Consider the following 19993-nt stretch of genomic DNA (forward strand, 5'->3'; position numbering starts at 1 on the left):
AAATTATCATCACTGGATCCCACCTACTAGTTACACTTCATTATAAACTTATGAAAGCATATTGATAGTGTAACGTAAGAATAACAATAATCAGAATACTGAAAGCATATTGATAGTGTAACGTAAGAATAACAGTAATCAGAATACAATTTAAAAATAACATAGGGTGCACTATAATCCAATCTTCGAAGAACAAGATGGTGACACATACAGTATAATGTACATCTAAAATGCATCTGTTGTTCAGATAATAAAGAAAGTGGTATGCATGCTACAAGGGGGGATAAAAGTTCTAAACATAACATTTATCTCTTCTCTACCACATACAAACCAAAACTTTTAATTACCTTAGGGTAGCAAGTATAAACTACTACTTGCTCACAACACAACCCTAGTTAATGAAACAGAGACTCATGGCTTCCCTATAAATTTAAAACTTGTGACAGTAATTCAATTACTGCAGCAATTCACTGAAGCACAGACAGCTAAAAGTTAGAAATAAGGGACGTATAAATGTTAGGCATAAAGCTTGCAATTAACTGTACCTACAAAGTGCCGCAGGTCAACTCAGTAAAGGGATTTAGTTTACCAATGTCAAAGTTCTGACAAAAGCACTTTACCTTCCTCCATATGTGTTATAAAATGAATTGTTTTCCATTAGCTTTCTAGTAAAGGTTACACTGTTTTATGGTTTAAAATACTATACGTAAAGGGGAAAAGAATACTGGGCATTTTGTATAACCATTTTAGAAAATACACAAAAACAAAAATCCAGTCATATGTGTTTCAATGCATGAAAGAGAAGTATTTCTGCTGTCCTCTAAATAACAGGGCATTACAATACATACATTAGATATTAACAGAAAACAATCAATGTCATAAAAACGAACAAAATCACTCCCAGCAAGTAAACTATATGTAAATAGTCTCTAAAGGGAATGAGAAAGGTCATATAAGGAATGCATACTAAGTTTCCCTCCAGTATTCATGAGGGGCTTGTATGTACAAATGTTAATACAGTGAATTAATACAGTGAATACCATCTAATGTTATTTTCCATAAATACTCTTGGTCCAATTGTGTCTGTCATTAAGTTAATTTAAAATAAGTCCTATAAACTAAAACTCAATAGATACACTTACAAGTTTCAACTCAAGGCATACATCATTCAATTATATACACAGGATAAAATCCCACAATTTCAACAACATTCTCATGCAATTCTTCTGATATTAACATTTCAATTACAAGCATAACACACCCTACTATCTAAAAGTTTCACTGTTTAGAGATCACATTCCTTTTCATCAATTTTAATTTCTATAAATTCAATGAACAATGTAATTCTTCAGAATATTAATTGCAGCCTCTTTACGAAATTGAAAGTTAATACAGATTATGCAATACATAACGAACTCTCTTACACTAAGAATACATGAATTTAACCAGCCTGAGAAGAGCCTTTATTAGGCTAAGAGGTCTGGATAAACACATCCTTTATATAATGTAATAATAATAGATATGAGAAATTTTCTTTATCTATAAAAAGGCTGACTACTAAGAACAGTTCAGTGTCAGAACAAGAAGACAAATGCTATACAGAGGAGGCCACCCTTACCTCTCTTTAAAAATGTTCTTAAACTTTTTGTATAACTCAGAGAGTTACTTCTAACCTCTCACAGGGCTCTAGCAAGAAGGATTTACTATATTCTTCAATGAGAAAGAACACTGGAGCATGACAAAAGTAAAAAATCTAGACACCTAAATTTTACAGGTAAAATGGAATGGATGAAGTTCAGAGCAATGCATTTGGGTGCTAAAGGGATGCTACAAAGAACCTTTAATATAACCTATAGTGTGTTGTAGGTTCTGAAACTTGGCACTGTGAAATTAGGACCACTGGGGTTGACGTTGTAACAAAAGACTTCAGGGAATGAACGAAAAGCATGACAGAGAACAATAAAATGGAAGGATCAAAGGTGATATGTTAAAGGGACCAAGAGAGATGTATGTCTGAATACAATACAGTATCAAATGCAACACACATTTTTAGAGATATTCTTGACTACGAAATGTTAGCCAAGTAAAAGATACTCTATGACCAAAGTAAAATGAGATAACAGTGAAAATAGGGTCGAGGATAACTGTGTTGTGATGGAAGGGCAGGCCTTAGAGGAGGTATAATGTTTACATTACCATGGTGATAGACTGAATTATGAACTGGCACTGTGAACAAAGTAACAAAGCAAAATTTAATGGTCACAAAAAAAAAATTTTTTCACACACATTTGAGACAATATATTTATGAAAAATGGAGATTTTGAAGAGTTAGAACTCCAAAGTGGAGAGATTTGTGGCAGGAATATTTTTGAAAGTTCATGATGTAAATGAAGAAACAGCTTAGAGATGAGGTGCCCAGATACTAGAAAATAGAATGGTATTTAATAGGTTAGGATGGTTTGATCAAAAGATTTAGAGAAGCAGCAGCTAGCATATTCGTACAAGAAATATCAGGACAAAGATAAGAATGAAAATTCCCAAAAATTTATTGAGATATGACAAGGAAACAGAGGAAGACCTGGACCAGATGGAATTAGACAGAAGGTTCACGAATTGTAGAGCAGGCACTCTTTATAAGCTTAACCTTATATAATGTAAAAACTTTTGTAAAAATGTTAAATTATGATGGCAATGAAAATGGCATACCTAAAGTGAAGATAAAGAATCTGATGTAGATGTTGATGACTTCAAAGACTATCAAGTACCAACATTAGAGCCTTTTTTGTACATCATAGTAAGGTAAAAAGTTACCCAAACACAAAAATGAAAGCCCTCTGAGATATACTGCATGCAAATAACCCAGTGTTTTCTCGCCTAAGTCTTTGATATATAAACATATTCTAAATGTAGAATGGGGAAAAAGATGGCTAAAACCTCATATAAGTTAAATCAAGGTAAATGAAAAAGGATGCAGCTTAGAGACAACGGTCATGAGGTTGATGACATGGTGTATGGATGAATGTAGTAGTATTATGAAAGTTTACATAGATTATTGAATTTTCAATGTCTGGCTCATACAATAAGAACTAATAGTGAAGACATGGAGGAAGATGATTATATTATGATTGGGAAAAAACCTTGAGGGAGAGAGAACATCAATTACCTTAATGACATATGCACTGTGAGGCTAGAAATGAGTCTTGATATGAAAAGGTACCATGTAAGGTCAGATTTGGGAAAGGTGTAACTACACATAAGGAGATTTAAATTATAAAAAAAGGAAAGGACATATGAAATTATTAAACTATATAAAGTATTGTAAATAAACAAACCAGCAGACTATAGCATCAGGAATGCTAAAGATTTAGAATAGTGCGTCCTTGACTTACAGTGGGGGATCCGGTCTGTAAGCCAGTTTTTCATTGTTGTCAGCGTTTTAACAGCTCTTACAGTGCCGTAACTTGTTGTATCAAGTTACATCTCTGTGAGCACCGTTAACTTGATGCTTCCTCTTGCCGTTAGCACTGTCAATGGTGCTTACGGCACCGAAACTTGATGCAACATCTAGTTAAGGAGCTGTAAAATGCCGTTAACAGCTCTGAAAAAGTGCCATAAGATCGAATTGCCGTAAGTCGAGGACACACTTTTAAAGCACAGAATATATGGTCACAGCCGAAGTATGGCAACTACAGCTGTCATGTGATATAGCCCTTGTTTTATACAGAAATAATTTCATTCAAATGGAATTTTAAGTACTGGTAAACAGTAAATATTTTGCAATATGTAACAAATATCTTTTAATATATGCACACGAGGAAATTTGTTACTTTTGAATCACCTTTGTATTATATGTCTAGCGTTCTCTCACTCACTCATTCCATGGTGTTTAATTCAAGCCTATACATCCCAGTGTTATATTTTCTTCCAAATAATGAAGCTAGAGTGGCAGTGACATACAATTTCAACTGACTTTATTCCAGTTTGTCTATCCTTTTCAGATCAGTGGTCTTTTCCATCACCTGCCAAACTGCTGTTCAGGTACCAATGATATAACATGAGAGGGTTTTAACATAATATTATTTATACGTGTCAAGTGTATGTTCAGGGGAAGCGGGGAGGGTTGTAGTAGTGGTTGCATCTAGTGTGCCTTGCATGGTAGGCTGTAAACAGCGGTAAAGGTTCTTTCCTATTTCCCTTCAGACCTAACTGCACTACTTTTTGTCTTATACTTTTCACCTATTCTCTTTTGGTTTCTTTCCACCTAGCTTTTCAACTTTTTTACCTTCAATCTTTGCTCTTAATTTTTCATTTAACAAGATGTCTAAACAGTATCTCAGGTGCAGCATTACATATTAAAATTAACCTTTGCATCTTTTAACTCAAGGAGTGCTAAATTTCATCTCTCTCGGTCTCAGCATGCTTCTGTAAAGCAAAGACTGATACAAACCACTTTTAATTATAAAGTAACTTAAAGAAACACTTGTTTTTGAATGAGAATAAAAAAAAAACTGGAACAAGATAATGCTGAAGTAGTTAGAAACATGACATTTTTATAATAAAATGAGATTTTATATATACTTGCCCAGTAATAATTACTTGGCTTAGAGTTTCCTCGATGGCAACTTAAATTTTGAAAATAAGTGGTAGTGATCGTCTTTGTTCATGTAGGTGACTGGCCAGGCCCACTTTTGGGGCAGAGGAGAGAGGAACAATTCAGCCAAGAGCTCAATTTTGTTAATGCTCTGATGTCATGTGAGGGGAGGAGGGTGGGCTCTAATTGTAATTACTGGATAAGTATATAAGTACGTATACTAATTTTATTATAAAAATGTCATTTTTATATATAAAATTAATGTCATTTTATATAAGTAACTTACCCAGTAATCACTTAGCTGAATCCACATCAACAGGGGGAGGGGATTTTAAGGACAATGTAACTCAATACTACCTTGAATATGAAAATGTTTAATCAATTTGTATTTTTCACAGCTCACAAACCTGAGGTCTTAACAAAAGGATAATCTCCAAGCGCCAGCTGGAAACCAGTTAAAAACAATCAAAGATTGTATAGCAAGGAATCTGAGATCTGGCAACTCCTGCGCGTACGAGGTGAGAGCTGGTCATCAGAGACGGTGCATCACACACTGTGATGCTTTAGTCCTTTCTTTAAGCGCCTTGGAAAGTAGATGCTATCGCTTTGCTCTTCTTCCAAGCCGGTTTTGTGCCCGTTTCCTTTCTTTCAGTGTGTTTGTTGTGCGAGTGTTTCTGTTGCATAATGGATTCCTCCGAGTCTTCATGGCCTTGTCAACGCATGTGCCCGGGCATTCAGGGATTCCCGTGCACCAGTTTTCTCGCAGCTGCGATCACTGATACTCATACGACTTGCAGTAGGTACTGAGCTAATTATTGTACAATTACTAATCCCTGTCCGGAATGTTGTTCCTGGCCAAAGTCGAAGTGGAGGGAGTTTCACAAGAAGAGGGAACATTGCAGAGTTTCAGCTTGTCCTTCTTGGGATGGTTTTCTTCTCCTTGACTGGACGATTCGATTTCTCCCTCTCCTGCGATCGCTCTCCCTGTGGCAAGTTCAAGTGTACCCCTGAAGCCTTTCTTTTCTTCCATAAACTCGTTGATGAAAGTATTGGGAGTCCCACAGGATGATGTTATGCTTAATGTGGTACCCTCTCCCTTGGGTTCTAATTCACATCCCGAGAGGGAGGAGGCTACGCCATTTAATTTCTTAGTTGCAGGTTTGGAGTCATCCAAGATGGCATCTGTTTGGGCGTCGCTTGGACTACGGGGTTCACCCTCCTTGGATGGGCTGTTGTCGCATTTCTTGGAAGCGTGTATTCACCCCCAGCCCCTATAGCAGTCCCGCTTCCCCTAGGACTCCTCTACATTGGCTCTCATGTGCTGCCACCTTGCGAGGCTCCTTTGTCTTAGTTGACGCTCTCTGGGTCGCACCTTATCACTCTACCAGTGAGACCATCAACCAGCACTGGCCTTAGAGATCATTTCCTACATTCCTTCCCCAGAACACTATGCCAGCCATGGACAATGGTCCTAATGTACTGCATTCAGCATAAGTTGTTTCCTCATCATACAAGTAGTGCATAGCAAACATGGACTTACACTTCAACACTGTATGGTTTGCAATTTCAAGGACAGAGACCGACTGTGTTTAAAGGATACCGAAGTCTCCACTGCCCTCACACCGTGCACTTAAATCTTAAGCTCAGGAAGCAACTCCTCTCCAATCTGGTACACAATTCTAAAATTAGCTCTCATAAAATATAATATCTTAACGCTCTTACTGGGAATAATTTTCTCTCCGCTTCCTCTGGACCTAGTATGTCAGTGAAGATTTTAATGGTAAAAGAGCGAGGCCATGGCTGAGAAGGGTTTCCATTCTTAGCTAGGAAACCCAAAGTAAATGAGCAAAGAGCATTCTCTTATGTGAGCCCTATCCTTTTGTTTATTGCATGGAGCTCACTCACTCTTTTAGCTGTAGCAAGAGCTATGAGGAAAATACTCTTCTTTGTCAAATCCTTCAGCGAGGAGGACTGCATCAGATCAAAATGAGAATATGAGTACCACTTTAAAAACACACATCTAAATTCCACAGATACGTTTCCTCCCTTACATTCTTAGACGTATCTAAACACAAGATAATGTCTAAAAGATCTTGGTTGGAAGAAAGGTCTAGATCTCTATGTCTGAACACAGAGTTAAGCATAGCCCTGTATCCCTTAATGGTTGATGAAGACAGGTTTCTGGTCACTGTCAGGAAGAGGAAAAAGTTTGCTAACTGAGTTTTAGAGGTATTACAAGATGATACATTATTTTTCTTACACCAATGCCTGAAGACTACCCACTTTGCTTGGTAGACTTTACTAGTAGAATGTCCTCTACACTAAGCAATAGCTTCTGACACATTTCCTAGAAAAGTCTTTCACTCATAATAACTTGTAGACAGTCAAAAGCCTGTCAGGGCCACAGTGGACATGTCTCAGTAAAAACTTATTAAATGGGTTGTCTGAGCAGACATGGAATCGACAGGAGTCTTGGTTGGTCTACTAGTAGATTGAGAAGTTCCAGGAACCATTCTTTTTGAGGCCAAAATGGAGCAGTCAGGGTCAGGGTCATTCTTACATTCTGGTGTGGCTGGAACTTCATAAAAACTTCCCAGATCATCCCGAAGGAAGGGAAGACATATAGGTCCGGATTTTACCAATCTATCACTATTGTGTCTATCGCCCATGCTAACAGGTCAGGATAAAGAGAACAGAACAGCAGGAGACGTTGCTTTTTGGATGTTGCAAATAAATCCAATTTCAGTTCTCCCCACAATTTCTTGAGTTTTGAACATACTTGATGGTTTAATTTCCACTCCGTCGGAAGTATTTGTTTTCGACAGCTTAGCTCATCTGCATTAACATTGCATTTGCCTTGAATAAACCTCGTTTGCATTTGCCTTGAATAAACCTCGTTATCAGTTTTGTTCGATTCTCGTCTGCCCAAATCAAGAGGGTTCTGGCTCTCTCGTAAAGGGAAAACAAATGGATCCCCCTTGAAGCCTGATATAAACTAAGGCTGTGGTGTTGTATGCATGAACTGCTATTACCTTGTTGCAGACTTCTTCCGACCAATGTTGCAGACCTAAAAAATTGCTTTATCTCTCTCAAGTTGATATGCAAACCCTTCTCCCAATGAGACCATGTTCCTGATATCTCTTTCCCTCCCTGGAGAGCTCTCCAGCCTTGATCTGACCAATCGAAGAAAAAGTTCAGGTCGGGGTTCAACACTAAAAGAGATTTTCCCTCTGTCAACCTGTCTTCAGAGTTCCACCACTGTAGAGCCTCTTTTATCTCCTGTGCTATGGTAAAAAAGTGCAGCTCTTGATTCACTACTGATCCCAATTGGCTCTTCAGAAAAATTGAAGACGCATCATGAAAAGCCTCCCCAACCTCGCAAATTGTTCTATTATTGATGCTAGAGTGCCCAATAGACTTAACACTGTGCTGCTGAGTACTCATTGAAGGAGAGAATGGAGAGAATCCTGGGTTAAGGCCGTCTTCAAACCTTTGAGGAGAGGGGCAGTCTCAAATCCTTTGAGGAGAGGATTCAGGCAGTCTCAAATCCTTTGAGGAGAGGGAGAAGCCTGAAAACTGAGTAACTATCTGAATCACAAATAAACCATCTGTTGAAATGGAGTCAGTTGCAATTTTTCTAGGTTTAGAAGCAAAGTCTAAGTCTTAGAGCAAATAGAAACGTCTTTTGAAGATCTTTTGTGCAATTGTCCTTTGATGGCGAGCGAATTAACCAATTGTCTAGGTATAGGGATATTTTTATTCCCAGATGATGATGCCAGTTGGGCTAATGGGGCGAGTACAGGGAGTCCCCGGCTTACGAGGGTTCGGCTTATGATGTTGCGAGGTTACAACACTTTTCAATTATATTCATCAGAGTTTATTTCCAGGTTTACACCGCATGTTCCAGGGTTACAACGCTTACGACGCCAATCTGATGGAAGAAATATGACTCCAAAAATGCAAAAATCAATATTTGAAGGATTTTTTATGTAAAATTCAATAAAAATGCAGTTTACCTAGTTTTTAATACACCCAAAGCAATTAAAGGTTTTCTTAGGATTTTGTATAATTTTCCGGCTTATGACGACTTTTGGCTTACGACGCATCTCAAGAACGGAACCCCGTCGTAAGCCGGGGACTGACAGCCCTAAGCATATGGCTCAAAACTGGAACAATTGAATTTTTAATACAAACCTTAAGTAGTTCCTTGACTCAAGATGAAGGGGGATATGGAAATAGGCGTCTTTCATATCTAAAGAGACCATCCAGTCCCGTTGGTGTATGGACACTGGGACTAGTACTGTACTGTTTCCATATGAAACTTCATTTTGGTTATGTACAGGTTAAGAGCAAACCATTTTTTAACACTTTTATTACGCACTGATCGGGCCCCTTCTGTTCCCAATTTTTCCAAAACGACTGTACTCTTGCCCCCATGAGAGCATGAAGGACAGGATCCTCAATTAAGAGTTGTAGATTTAGAGGATTTCTTGATATTCTTCAGGTAGAAGTCAACATTTGTTTGAGGTCTTGACTATTTTCTCTGTCTCCCACCTCGAAGGGGGAAGGTTGCAATGGAGAGGATGAATTGGGCGCACATATAGTGTTTCCCCTATATTTGTGAGGGATGCATACCAGAACCAACCACCCCAAAAATAGCTAGAATTCATGAATAGTTGAAAATCCGTATAAAAATGCTTAAAACTACCTATTTTGTTAGTTAAAACTCAAGAAAAACCCACAACAAATTTTAATAGTTATATCACAAAAAGCGCATTTTATGAAGCAAATGATAAGGGATTTGTGTATATTTCTCATAGAAAAATACTGCAAATGGGCAAATTTTTTGTGAATAATGGGGTACATGTTCCAGAGAGAAATCCGCGAATACGTGAGTCCACGAAAACGGGGGATTCAATGTAGTAGTGGTCTGGTATCTGGAGCATCTTGTTGACTGAACCAGTAAATCCTGCATTGACTTTTTTGTGTAAATGCGAGGCTATCTCCTCTACTGTCTTTTGTGGGAAAAGATGCATATTATCCAAAGCAGAAAAGTGAAGCGCAGACTTACGAGAAGAGGTAACTCCTTTGGATGTGAAGGACACGCATAGCTCTCTCTTTTTCAGGACACCTATAGTATACAGTGACACTATTTCCATGGAGCCATCTCTCACCACTTTGTCGGCACATAAAAGCACACTACGCCAGTCTAATGTCCCAAGGACCAGTCCTAAAAACTAAGAACCTCTAATACCTTAAAGCAATTTTTCAGTAAATGGTTCATTTCCAGTGCTGAGAACATTGTTTTAGCCAAAGAAAAAGCTGACGTACGTGTCGAGTTGATAAGTCCCCTTGGGAGGAGGCAGCCACTAACAAGGAGGGAGCTTCTCCAGTAGCATACAAGAGGCATCTTCTAGCAGCCAAACAGGAAGACAGAATACGTAGCAAACACGCCTTTCCTTGCTGCCTCTTCTCAGAAAGTCAGGCCTCTATCTCTCATATGGCTTTTTTTGAAGAAGATAAAAATATCATCTTCGGAAGTGTGGTCGAGTCCGAGTGTTGATCGCTCTTCATGAATGAGGAAGCAGGAGATGAAGGTGCTGTAGGGGAAAAGAAGTCAGGCAAGTAAGTTCACAAAAAGATACCTGAGCAAGGTCGCATAAGCGGTAGGAGTCAATTCTTGGTCCAAGTCCTCTTCCTCTGAAGAGATCAGAGAGAGCGAGGGATCACTGGGTGCTACCAACGATGAAGCAGCAGTCAACTTTTGAAGTAGACCCAGGATACTGTCCAACTGCTTCTTAAGTGGAACTAAAGAATGGTCTACATCACTACGCAATGGTGGAACAGAAGCAGATACACTAGCAGTTGAAAACAAAAGGCACTTGGATGAAGCAGACGAAACAGCAGAGCCTGGCAGTGCAAGAACTGGGCGCTCGCATGAGAGAGAACACTTTGGAGCCAAAGAACTCTTATTTGTTTGTTTGTATAGCGTTTTTACGTTGCATGGAACCAGTGGTTATTCAGCAATGGGACCAACGGTTTTACGTGACTTCCGAACCACGTCGAGAGTGAACTTCTATCACCAGAAATACACATCTCTCACACCTCAATGGAATGTCTGAGAATCAAACTCGCGGCCACTGAGGTGGTATGCCAACACCATACCAACCACACCTATGAGGTGCTTCAAAGAACTCAAGGGTGCCAACTCATGAGAGGGCACTTGATGGTGCTTTCCTACTGACTGGCGCTCTGAGAAACGAGAGGACTCTTTTGCTACTGGGCGTTTTGTAGAACTACAAGAATACACATTGGAATCTGAAGGCTGCCTGGGTGCTACTTTCTTGCCCTCTGGCTGCAAAAAGTGTTCAAGACTGTCCTACTTATTGCACAAATGCCAGGGGCTATGTGAAAGTTCTCTAAACCTTTTGCTGGGTAGTGGAGGGGAACTATCCTCAAACAAAGAGAGTCTTTTCAGTGGACGAGATGCGTCTGAAAATCTACACTGGTACCCTCGATTGGGGATAGAATCATTACAATTAGGAGAAAACCTATATCTCACTGAGACTCCTTTTCAACAGCAGTCTTTTGGGTGCAGGCCCTACCGACCTCCCTTGGGCCTCCAGTATACCTCCTCCTGGGGATGGGGGAGTATGGCAGTGACCTTCGCTTAAGAGAGTCGGTGGGATGGACAGCCACCTCCTCCACTGACACTTCACTTAAAACACTTTTCAGTCCATCCACCTCCTCCACTGACACTTCACTTAAACACTTTTCACTCACTTTATCCAAAAGTACCCTCATAGATTCCCCTATATGGGCCACTGTGGAAGCAAGAATATAAAAAAAAAAAATGGTTCCAAAACTTGTCTTCGAGGCTGACGTTGCGACCTGGTTTGGGAGTGTGTGAAACAGGGATAGGAGGAGGAGGTGATTTAGGAGGAAAACTAGAAAAAGGAGACATTGGTTTAGCAGGGGAAGGGACAGTAGAAATTTTAGTATACCTGATTTCTTAGTTGCGTCTTGCGTAGCTGAAGATTTAGTCCTGGCTCTAGAAGCTGCTTTTCTTTTAGGATCTCTAACTTATTAATATGTGAAGTGAAGCTAAATCTTCCACTGTTTCTCTTCCCATCCACTGCACTCCTCACAGGTCCATTCTCTAGTGCAAACTTGACTCCTACAAGTTGTATATAATGTATGTGGATCATAGCAAGGTTTAGTCAACCTAGTATTGCAGCCTCTGATGCAAAACCTAATACATACTTGACACGCTAGAGTCTGACATGTCTACTAACCACTTATAATGAGCTGAAAAAGCAAAAAGTTGGTAAATCTCCTGAATAAGTCGGTAAATTTCCTGAATACGTAATTGAAGTCAAAATCGTGAAAGCTGTAATCAAAATTCAAAAGACAAAAGCCAAAGGCTACCAAGGCACAAAACACTTCACCAAATCTGGGAAGAACTCGGCCGAAAACCAAATTCAAGCTGCGTTTCCAACACCTTATTAGTCTAAGCCAGCAGAAACAAAATTGAGCTCTTGGCTGAGTTGATCCCCTCCCCCTCCCCCTTTCCCTGAAAGTGGGCGGGGCCAGTCACCTACATATACAAAAGACGATCGCTACCACTTATTTTAAAAATTTAACCTGCTGTCGAGTAGAAACTAAGCTAAGTAATTGCTGGCTAACTAATCAAGTGTAGCATGCAGATGGCAATGTAGCTTTGGGTGATGGATCACAGCAAAGAAATTTTAGAAATATCTACACTGGATCATACAAGGCACACTGTAAGTGTTACCACTTTATGAGGTTCTTAAACGAGAGGATAAAACTGGATATAGAATATTTATTTAAGTTGGACAACTATGGAGCAGATGAAATATGAAAGACTGAGAGTAATCAAACTAGAGATGAAATGATGATGTAAAGAACTTTTAATATAAGATGTATTCCTTTCTTGGGATTAACCTATGCAAATACCATAGCAAAAATACTACAAACTATTTTTAATGTCATAAAAATGTTATCGTGACTAACCAAGGTAAAATCCAAATTCCATATAATTTCACGATTCCCATAAGGTTTACTCTTAGTTTATCAAATGAAAAATAAATGTCCCAGCCTAACACTTGACTGAAATAATTGAGCATGGATAGGGTTAAACAACTAATTGAAAACTGGCATGCCATTAACAATATATAACCACTAATTTCGTCACGTGAGACAAAGTGAAGAAAGAAACTAGTTAAGTACATATTTGAGGGGTCTTTTTTTGACCACAACCCATTACTCATATACAGTCAACATTCATGGTCTTTCAGTAGCCCAGACACTGCAGTTTCTTGTCAAACGGACATCAGAAGAATCAAATCCCACAATGCAGGAACCACCTAAACCATCTGGTACTCATCAAATGGAGATTTCACTTTTCACGGGTCTATAAAGTTGATAAACACCGAGTCACTTACTGACCACTCAAAACGTCAAACATTATAACATATATGAAGTTGGTGATGAAAGTGTAAGCTCCAAGGCCAGCATTCATGCAGGTTTTATTGCATTTCATCTTTTGTTCTTCTTTCCTCACCAAATCTCCAAGAAACAGAAATCAACGATGCTGGGTGCTATGGTAAATTTCAAGGAATACATATTAGGAACCACCAGACATTTTTGGGAAAAGAGAACCCCTCAAAGAGCAGGAGGATGGTGTTGCCTCTTGGCTAGGTTTTTATGTTCAACTTGAAGATGGTACTGTAATTTCTCACCAGCTGAGGTGATGAAGAGGAAGGAATTGATGAACATGGATCTTACCAATCCCCTGTTTCTGACATCCATGATCTACAGGTCCCAGACTTCATGGACCCATCCATGTTCCTGGAAGATCTAGTATGGGAACTCTGAAGTAAGCACAATTCAGCAGTGACTAAGGTAACCATCGACATCAAGCACCAAGGCAACTTGACCTCATTGAAACAGTACTCAATGCCATCAAGGAGGAATAAATGAAAATCCTAATCACATTCCTAAGGAATATGAACCATTTGAAAACAAGCATACCTTGTAAGAAAGCTTTTCTTACTACCTAAACTCAAGATGATTCTAGTGAAGAGGCAACACTTGTGCTCTTGGTCTAAGAAAGGCATGTGGCTTATATTGAAATTCCCTGCTGAGGGGAGAGGTTTTGGGAGGAGGGTGAGAAACATTGCCCTTCTGGGTGTTCTTCTGCCAACGAGGATTTGTTTCCAGAAACTCTGGACACTGTGACCTCAGTCAAGAGGTAAAAAGGCTTCAAGGATGATTTCAATTTCTGCACAGAGTAGATTTCAGTTCATACTGTTACGATTCCAAGAAGCCATAGGCCCGGAGGTCAAGTTGATACTGCTAAAGCAGGAGCTACAGGAGGTGCACAACAAGCCTCTGCTAATCTCTTGCTTTCTACTAAAGTCTCCTGAATTTAGGTGTATTCAGCTTTACTTTCAATTCCCTCATATTTATTTCTCAAATATTCCTATAACATATCTCTCTCTGCAGGCTAATCTATAAGGGCTTTCAGCTGGAGATTTAAAGAAAGAAAGCCTATTATCTAGACAACAGCAAAAGTAAGCCAGGTGTTTGAAGATCATTAAGGGTATAGGCAGTACATGCACAGTTGGTCACTGCTTTTTTCAGTCAGTTACAGAAAAGACTAGTGTGTTTGGGATACTGTTGGACTGCAAATGTGGTTTGTATATAAATAATGGTTTTTGTATTGAAAAAATAAAATTTTGTTTTCCAACAAATTTGATTTTCATGAACTAAGCTCATATACGTTTGAACAACTGAGAATTATGACCACCACTATCTTGAAAATCATGCATACTTTTTCTTGAACATATTTCTATTATGAAGCCCTTTTTTTATATGGACCATTCACACTAAGTACATCTATCTATTTATAAATATAAAAATAATAAAAGAGTAATCAAAGCTAAGCAAACAATACACTTACTACAAAACAAATAAAAAAATGATTTAAAGCCAATAAAAAACTAATTCAAATTGTATTCCTGAAATAAAATACTGGGATGCAAGAATTCATTTCAAGTTCTGTTTAATGCACAATACTGTATTAACTATGTATCCTTTTTACTTTTCCTTGGAAAGTATACAACTGCAAATTATGCATATCAATACTGTAATCCAATGAATCTGAAGAATTACATCCAAATGCAAACAACTTTTCAGTAGGTTTATTTGAAAGAGTACATATTGCAATCCATAGAAAATAACACTTTTCAAATCCTAAGTATCAAGACAAACACTGAATGTCCTTAAAACACATTTCTATTTAGACAAAGTAGCAAATCTTACCTCTTTCCCATTTTTTGTAAAAAAGACAGGTACAGAAGTCTGGTCATTCTCTGGAGAAATCTGATCAAACTTTACACCACAACCCATTCGATCACCAGCACCACATCTTGGGCCAAATACAACTCCTCTTGGACGGGCTTTATACAACCTGGAAAGATTGCAAGTTTTGTTATTCAAAAAATAAAAAATAGTAGATCCTTAAACTTAGAAAAACCTATTTAATCCATACCATCAGCAAAATTTACATAAAATAACAAAAACAATCACTCATGTTTTACTTATGAAATTTGTATATTTACTACATAAAAAATTCTTAAATACTATTAAAAGATTGGATACACTAAGCATTACAACTGGAGAACAAATGGCTACTGTTCAAAAGAAGTATAACTGCAACAGCAAAAACATGCTATTTTGAAAAAATCAACCAAAATTTAAAAAGGGCCGTTTTCATGTTCTCTAAAGGTGTACAGGAACTTCCCTACATCACAAATAGCAGATACATGAGATCTATTACAACATTAACATTTAAACACAGCAGCCAAGAACTGTATCTTACCTCCCATCATCAGCATGATATCCAACACTGTCGACAGCCCAACCAGGGAGCTTGTGTAGTGGATATTTTGCAGAACAAAGACCTGAAAGCAAGTTCTGATATTAGACATTAAAACCTCAGGGAGAGTCATCCATATTAGATTTTACGAACTATCTACAGCTAAAATTTTTGAATGCAAGTCACAACTATGACAGTTTGTGTTCCATGACTTTTGAACCCAGGAGTAATCGACTGACATCTGCCACAAGTTTTACAGACTCAATTCACAATGATGGACTTGAAGATTTGCACAGAGCCATGTAAATCCTCTCAAAATTATTTATACAGTGGGCCCCATATTCGCGTTCTCCGGATTCCCGATTCACGGATTCGCAGAATTCTCACTGGACCATATCTATCCATTATTCGCGGGAAATTCAAGGTATTTTTCTATGATAAATATCCAGAAATTCCTGTTTTTTTTTATTAATTTCATCACAAAAAGCACTTTTGTAATACTATTAAAAAAAACTAGGTATAAAAATTTTCAGTGGATTTTTCTTGAGTTTTACCTACCAAAACAGGCCATTTTCAGTGTTTTAATAGGGGTCCCAACTATTCGCAGGGGGGGGGGGGGGTACACATCCCCCGCGAATACGGGTAGACCACTGTAATCGACTGATATCTGTCACAACTTTTACAGAAGTTTAGACTCAATTCACACTGATGGACTTGAAGATTTGCACAGAGCCACGTTAATCTTCTCAAAATAATTTATACACAGTTGAATGCAATGTACCGTCTTGGACAAAAGCTAGCCCTACGAGTAAAAAAATGTTACTTTTATAATTATAAATAAAAGTGATCTTGTATGTGAAGGGCAAATCAGGAAACTATAACTTGAAGACACTATTATGAAATAGAATATTTTTCATTAATAATCTTAAATATCCAAACCAAACTGTGGCTTACTACTTGTGCTTAAAGATAATTTTCCTTTATTGTTTGCTGTATATTTGGCTTTTCATAATATAAGAGAATTCTAGTTCTGGTCTTCCTTTAAAGCAAAACAACTACAATAATTGTATTTTATTTTGATATTTTTGAAAATGTAAAAAAAAAAAAAAAAAAAAAAAAAAAAAAAAAAAAATAGGGTTCAAATGATGTGTTTCTCTGATTTGTATAAATAAAAGTTTTTTGAGAAAAATTAGTTATTTACTAAGAACTTTTTAATTCCCTTTTCAATAATAAATATTATTTCTATTTATGTCATTAATTGCATATAAAAATAGCATACACAAAATATATAGAAGCATAAGCAAATACTTTTATGATTTTATTTTGGAAATGGCCTAATAATTCTCTTTGAACAGCTTCTATGTGCTTGGAAGATAGAGAGTTAAACCATCCCCACAAAATTCTTCAGCTGTCATTCTGATATCCAAAGCCAAAATACTCATTCCGATATCCAAAGACAAACATTCATGGTCAACGTATTCTGGCGTTAATGGAAGAAAAGGGGATGGGATTTGCATGACATCACTTGTCATCAATGGAATCTCAACACACAGTAACTCAACAGTACCACCTTGCTAAACTGGCTTCCTATGATCCATATCATGACCTAAAAATACTGCATTTTAAACAAGTAGTACTATGTGGCCTTCATCTTGATTTGAGTATTCCTGATCTAAAATCTATCATCCTTTTATCCTTTTTTAAGAATCGAACTTTTACACAAAACGGTGAGAAGGCCATGTACTGTATTGTTACACAATACAGAATACCATGAAACCAAATAAATCAAACAGAGGAGAAGAATTACACATCTCCACAAGTAGTAAATGCATTTCAAACAATTAATATCGCTCGGAGCGAGCGCTTCCCGCCCCTCGGCAGCCGGCATTACAAACAATACGAGATCATTCTGGAAAATGAATTCCCGCATTACGCCTCTGCAGTCCCGGCACTGCGGGGTATTATCGGAGGGCGTTGTGAACCAAGATCCTTTAATTCACAATTGAATTCAATGCAATGATTGTACTTCCAATTAGTCCACTTAAAAATACATGAAACATATTCAAGAGTACAACAATTACTTATATTAAAGCTATCCTTTATAAACTTTCTGAAGACATGGCTTATGCAATAACAAAAATATACAGTTGTTGCTGATGAACTAACAATATCTCTTTCTCCTCATAAAATACCAGTAAGCCTCCCTTAACGTTATGTCTTAATGAAATACTGTAGTCTTTGAAGGGAAGTGAGGTCCCATTTTTTCCCACAAATTCTGGAAAAGTACTGAAGTGATGATATAATGTAATTTTTTAGTCCCAAATACATATTGTTCTTTCTGCATATGAGGTTAAAAGTGTCACCATGTATCATCTACTACAGCTAGTTCTGAAACATCTGATATCACTGATGTCTTCCCTCTCTTGTGCATCATTTTCGAGTTTCACTGTTGTAAAAAAATCTCTTCAATACACTTAAATTAAAGTATCAGTGAGAGAGAGAGAGAGAGAGAGAGAGAGAGAGAAGCGAGAGAGAGAGAGAGAAGAGAGGAGAATGAGAGAGAGAGAGAGAGATAGAGAGAGAGAGAGAGAGAGAGAGAGAGAGAGACTATTTGGTCTTACCTCAAGACATCACCTTCAATGATGATCCTTTCGGCTCTTACTTTCTGATCTAGGCCCTGTGCGCTAGCATGGTGTCTCTGTCTAACAAAAGGCCACTGTGGACCTAAGTTATTGTACATGTCAGCCTCTGAGTCGCCAGCTGGGGCTGCTCCAAAAAGCTTTTTGAAGAGAATGAAAAGGTTTGGGTGGACACAGCTCAGCATTAGTGTTGCTGCGTCCGACTGCCTACCTCCACTACCCTCTAAGGTCCCCAACAAACTGAAAAGTTTCAGATTGCAAATCTGTCAAAATGGAAAAAAAGATGTTTTGTCCATTAGAAGTGATAACACCAAAGAACATTCAATTGGTAAAGGAAGCATCGCAACATCTAGCATTATAAAAACAAAAACAATCCTGTAAATATTGACGCAAACCATTTTGTAGATTACTTACTGCTATTCAGGATTTTCAATGGCTAAACAAAACTTATTCATTAACATTTTCTTACCAAGTTATAAAGCTATTCTTCTTACAGTAATTTTTTGATATTTAGTTGTCAGTAAAAAGAAAAAATGTGAGTCTGCAAATATTTTTCTAAATGTTACAAAGCAGAGCTATATTGCACCTACTAAAGACCACCTTCCATATGGGTAATTGTAAAACTTGTTCTTACTCAATACAATTACTCCCTTCAATTTTGTTCTGTTGTTATCATATTATTATTACATATTATCATTCAACATGTTGTTATCATATTATTATTACATATTATCATTCAACATAAGTACATAATATGTATTAGAAAAGCCAAAAATGGCTATTAACACTTGCTTAGCAAGCTTTCAAGGAACAGAATGCCCATATGTGAGAAAACAAATAAAATTAGTGAAATATATAGGAAGTAGACAAATAAAAAAAAAAAAAATTGTAAGTATACCCATACGTATAGTGGTTGAGAAGCAGTAAACAAGCCAAAGTAATGGTAAACAATAAACTCAAGGTGTCACTATCCACAACACTGCCCAGACTACTGTTCCACGTTTTTGCATCCAAGGATAAACCTTTCGTACTGGGCAGTTTAAAGATGTGATGCCTCAACTGGCTGGTTGTATTTGTGTTCCCTAAAATAAGCAGCCCATACTACTTCAAGAGGAGAAGAATTACAGGTAGCATAAGAATCCTCTACTGAACTTTGACTTATTTCCGAGATCTAGAGAGGGTACCTCCAGGCAAACCTCTACATAAAACAAGGGGAAATTCAACTTCCACGAAGTTTGTCTGGAATATCAAGTTTTGAGAGGTTGCTTACACCCAGAAACACTAATACTCCAGAAATGTGAAAACATAACTGGATCAGCTTGGGGCACTAATACCATCAGCAACATTGATATAGGAAGAATCACAAACAATAACAAGTGTTGTGAAATAGAAAGATTTGATCAAATATAGAGAATCCCTCTGTTATGAATATGCAACATATTATGGAGTGGAAGCAGAGTGCGAGATCATCTACTTAATAGTCTATGTGACTTGAGTTCACTCTCGGTTCCACTGACTACACTACTCGGGAGTCACTTAATTTTGCATCAGAGGATGTGAAAACGGTCAAATGAGATGAACTTCTGATGGCTCTCAAAGAATGCAGAGATACTACCACTTTTGCTTACAGAAATATACATTAAAAAACAAGTACATTTGGTGAAGAAGGAGGGGAAAAGCAGTCATTAGATGAGATGTACATACAGTAATAATGTCAAAACTGAGTACGTAGTTAATATGCACTACTGATTATGCTGTACGTACATTTATTTACTGACTTAAAAGATTACAGTTAATAAGGCAATAACAAGGGCACATGTGATGTATGTACTATCCTACTTTGATCTAATACAAACAACT

At 37.7% G+C, this 19993-nt stretch overlaps 1 protein-coding gene across 1 annotated transcript in view; it reads right to left on the minus strand.

The window, feature by feature from the left end:
• Positions 1-16065, minus strand: part of LOC135221355 (SPRY domain-containing protein 3-like) — a 74166-nt gene extending 58101 nt beyond the window's left edge. The window contains 3 exon segments of the mRNA XM_064259156.1: positions 14939-15086; positions 15498-15579; positions 16053-16065. Of these exon segments, the coding sequence (XP_064115226.1) occupies positions 14939-15086; positions 15498-15579; positions 16053-16065 (243 nt within the window).
• Positions 16066-19993: the final 3928 nt, after the last annotated feature.

The sequence above is a fragment of the Macrobrachium nipponense genome, chromosome 2 (genome assembly GCF_015104395.2).
Source record: "Macrobrachium nipponense isolate FS-2020 chromosome 2, ASM1510439v2, whole genome shotgun sequence".
Taxonomy (NCBI): domain Eukaryota; kingdom Metazoa; phylum Arthropoda; class Malacostraca; order Decapoda; family Palaemonidae; genus Macrobrachium; species Macrobrachium nipponense.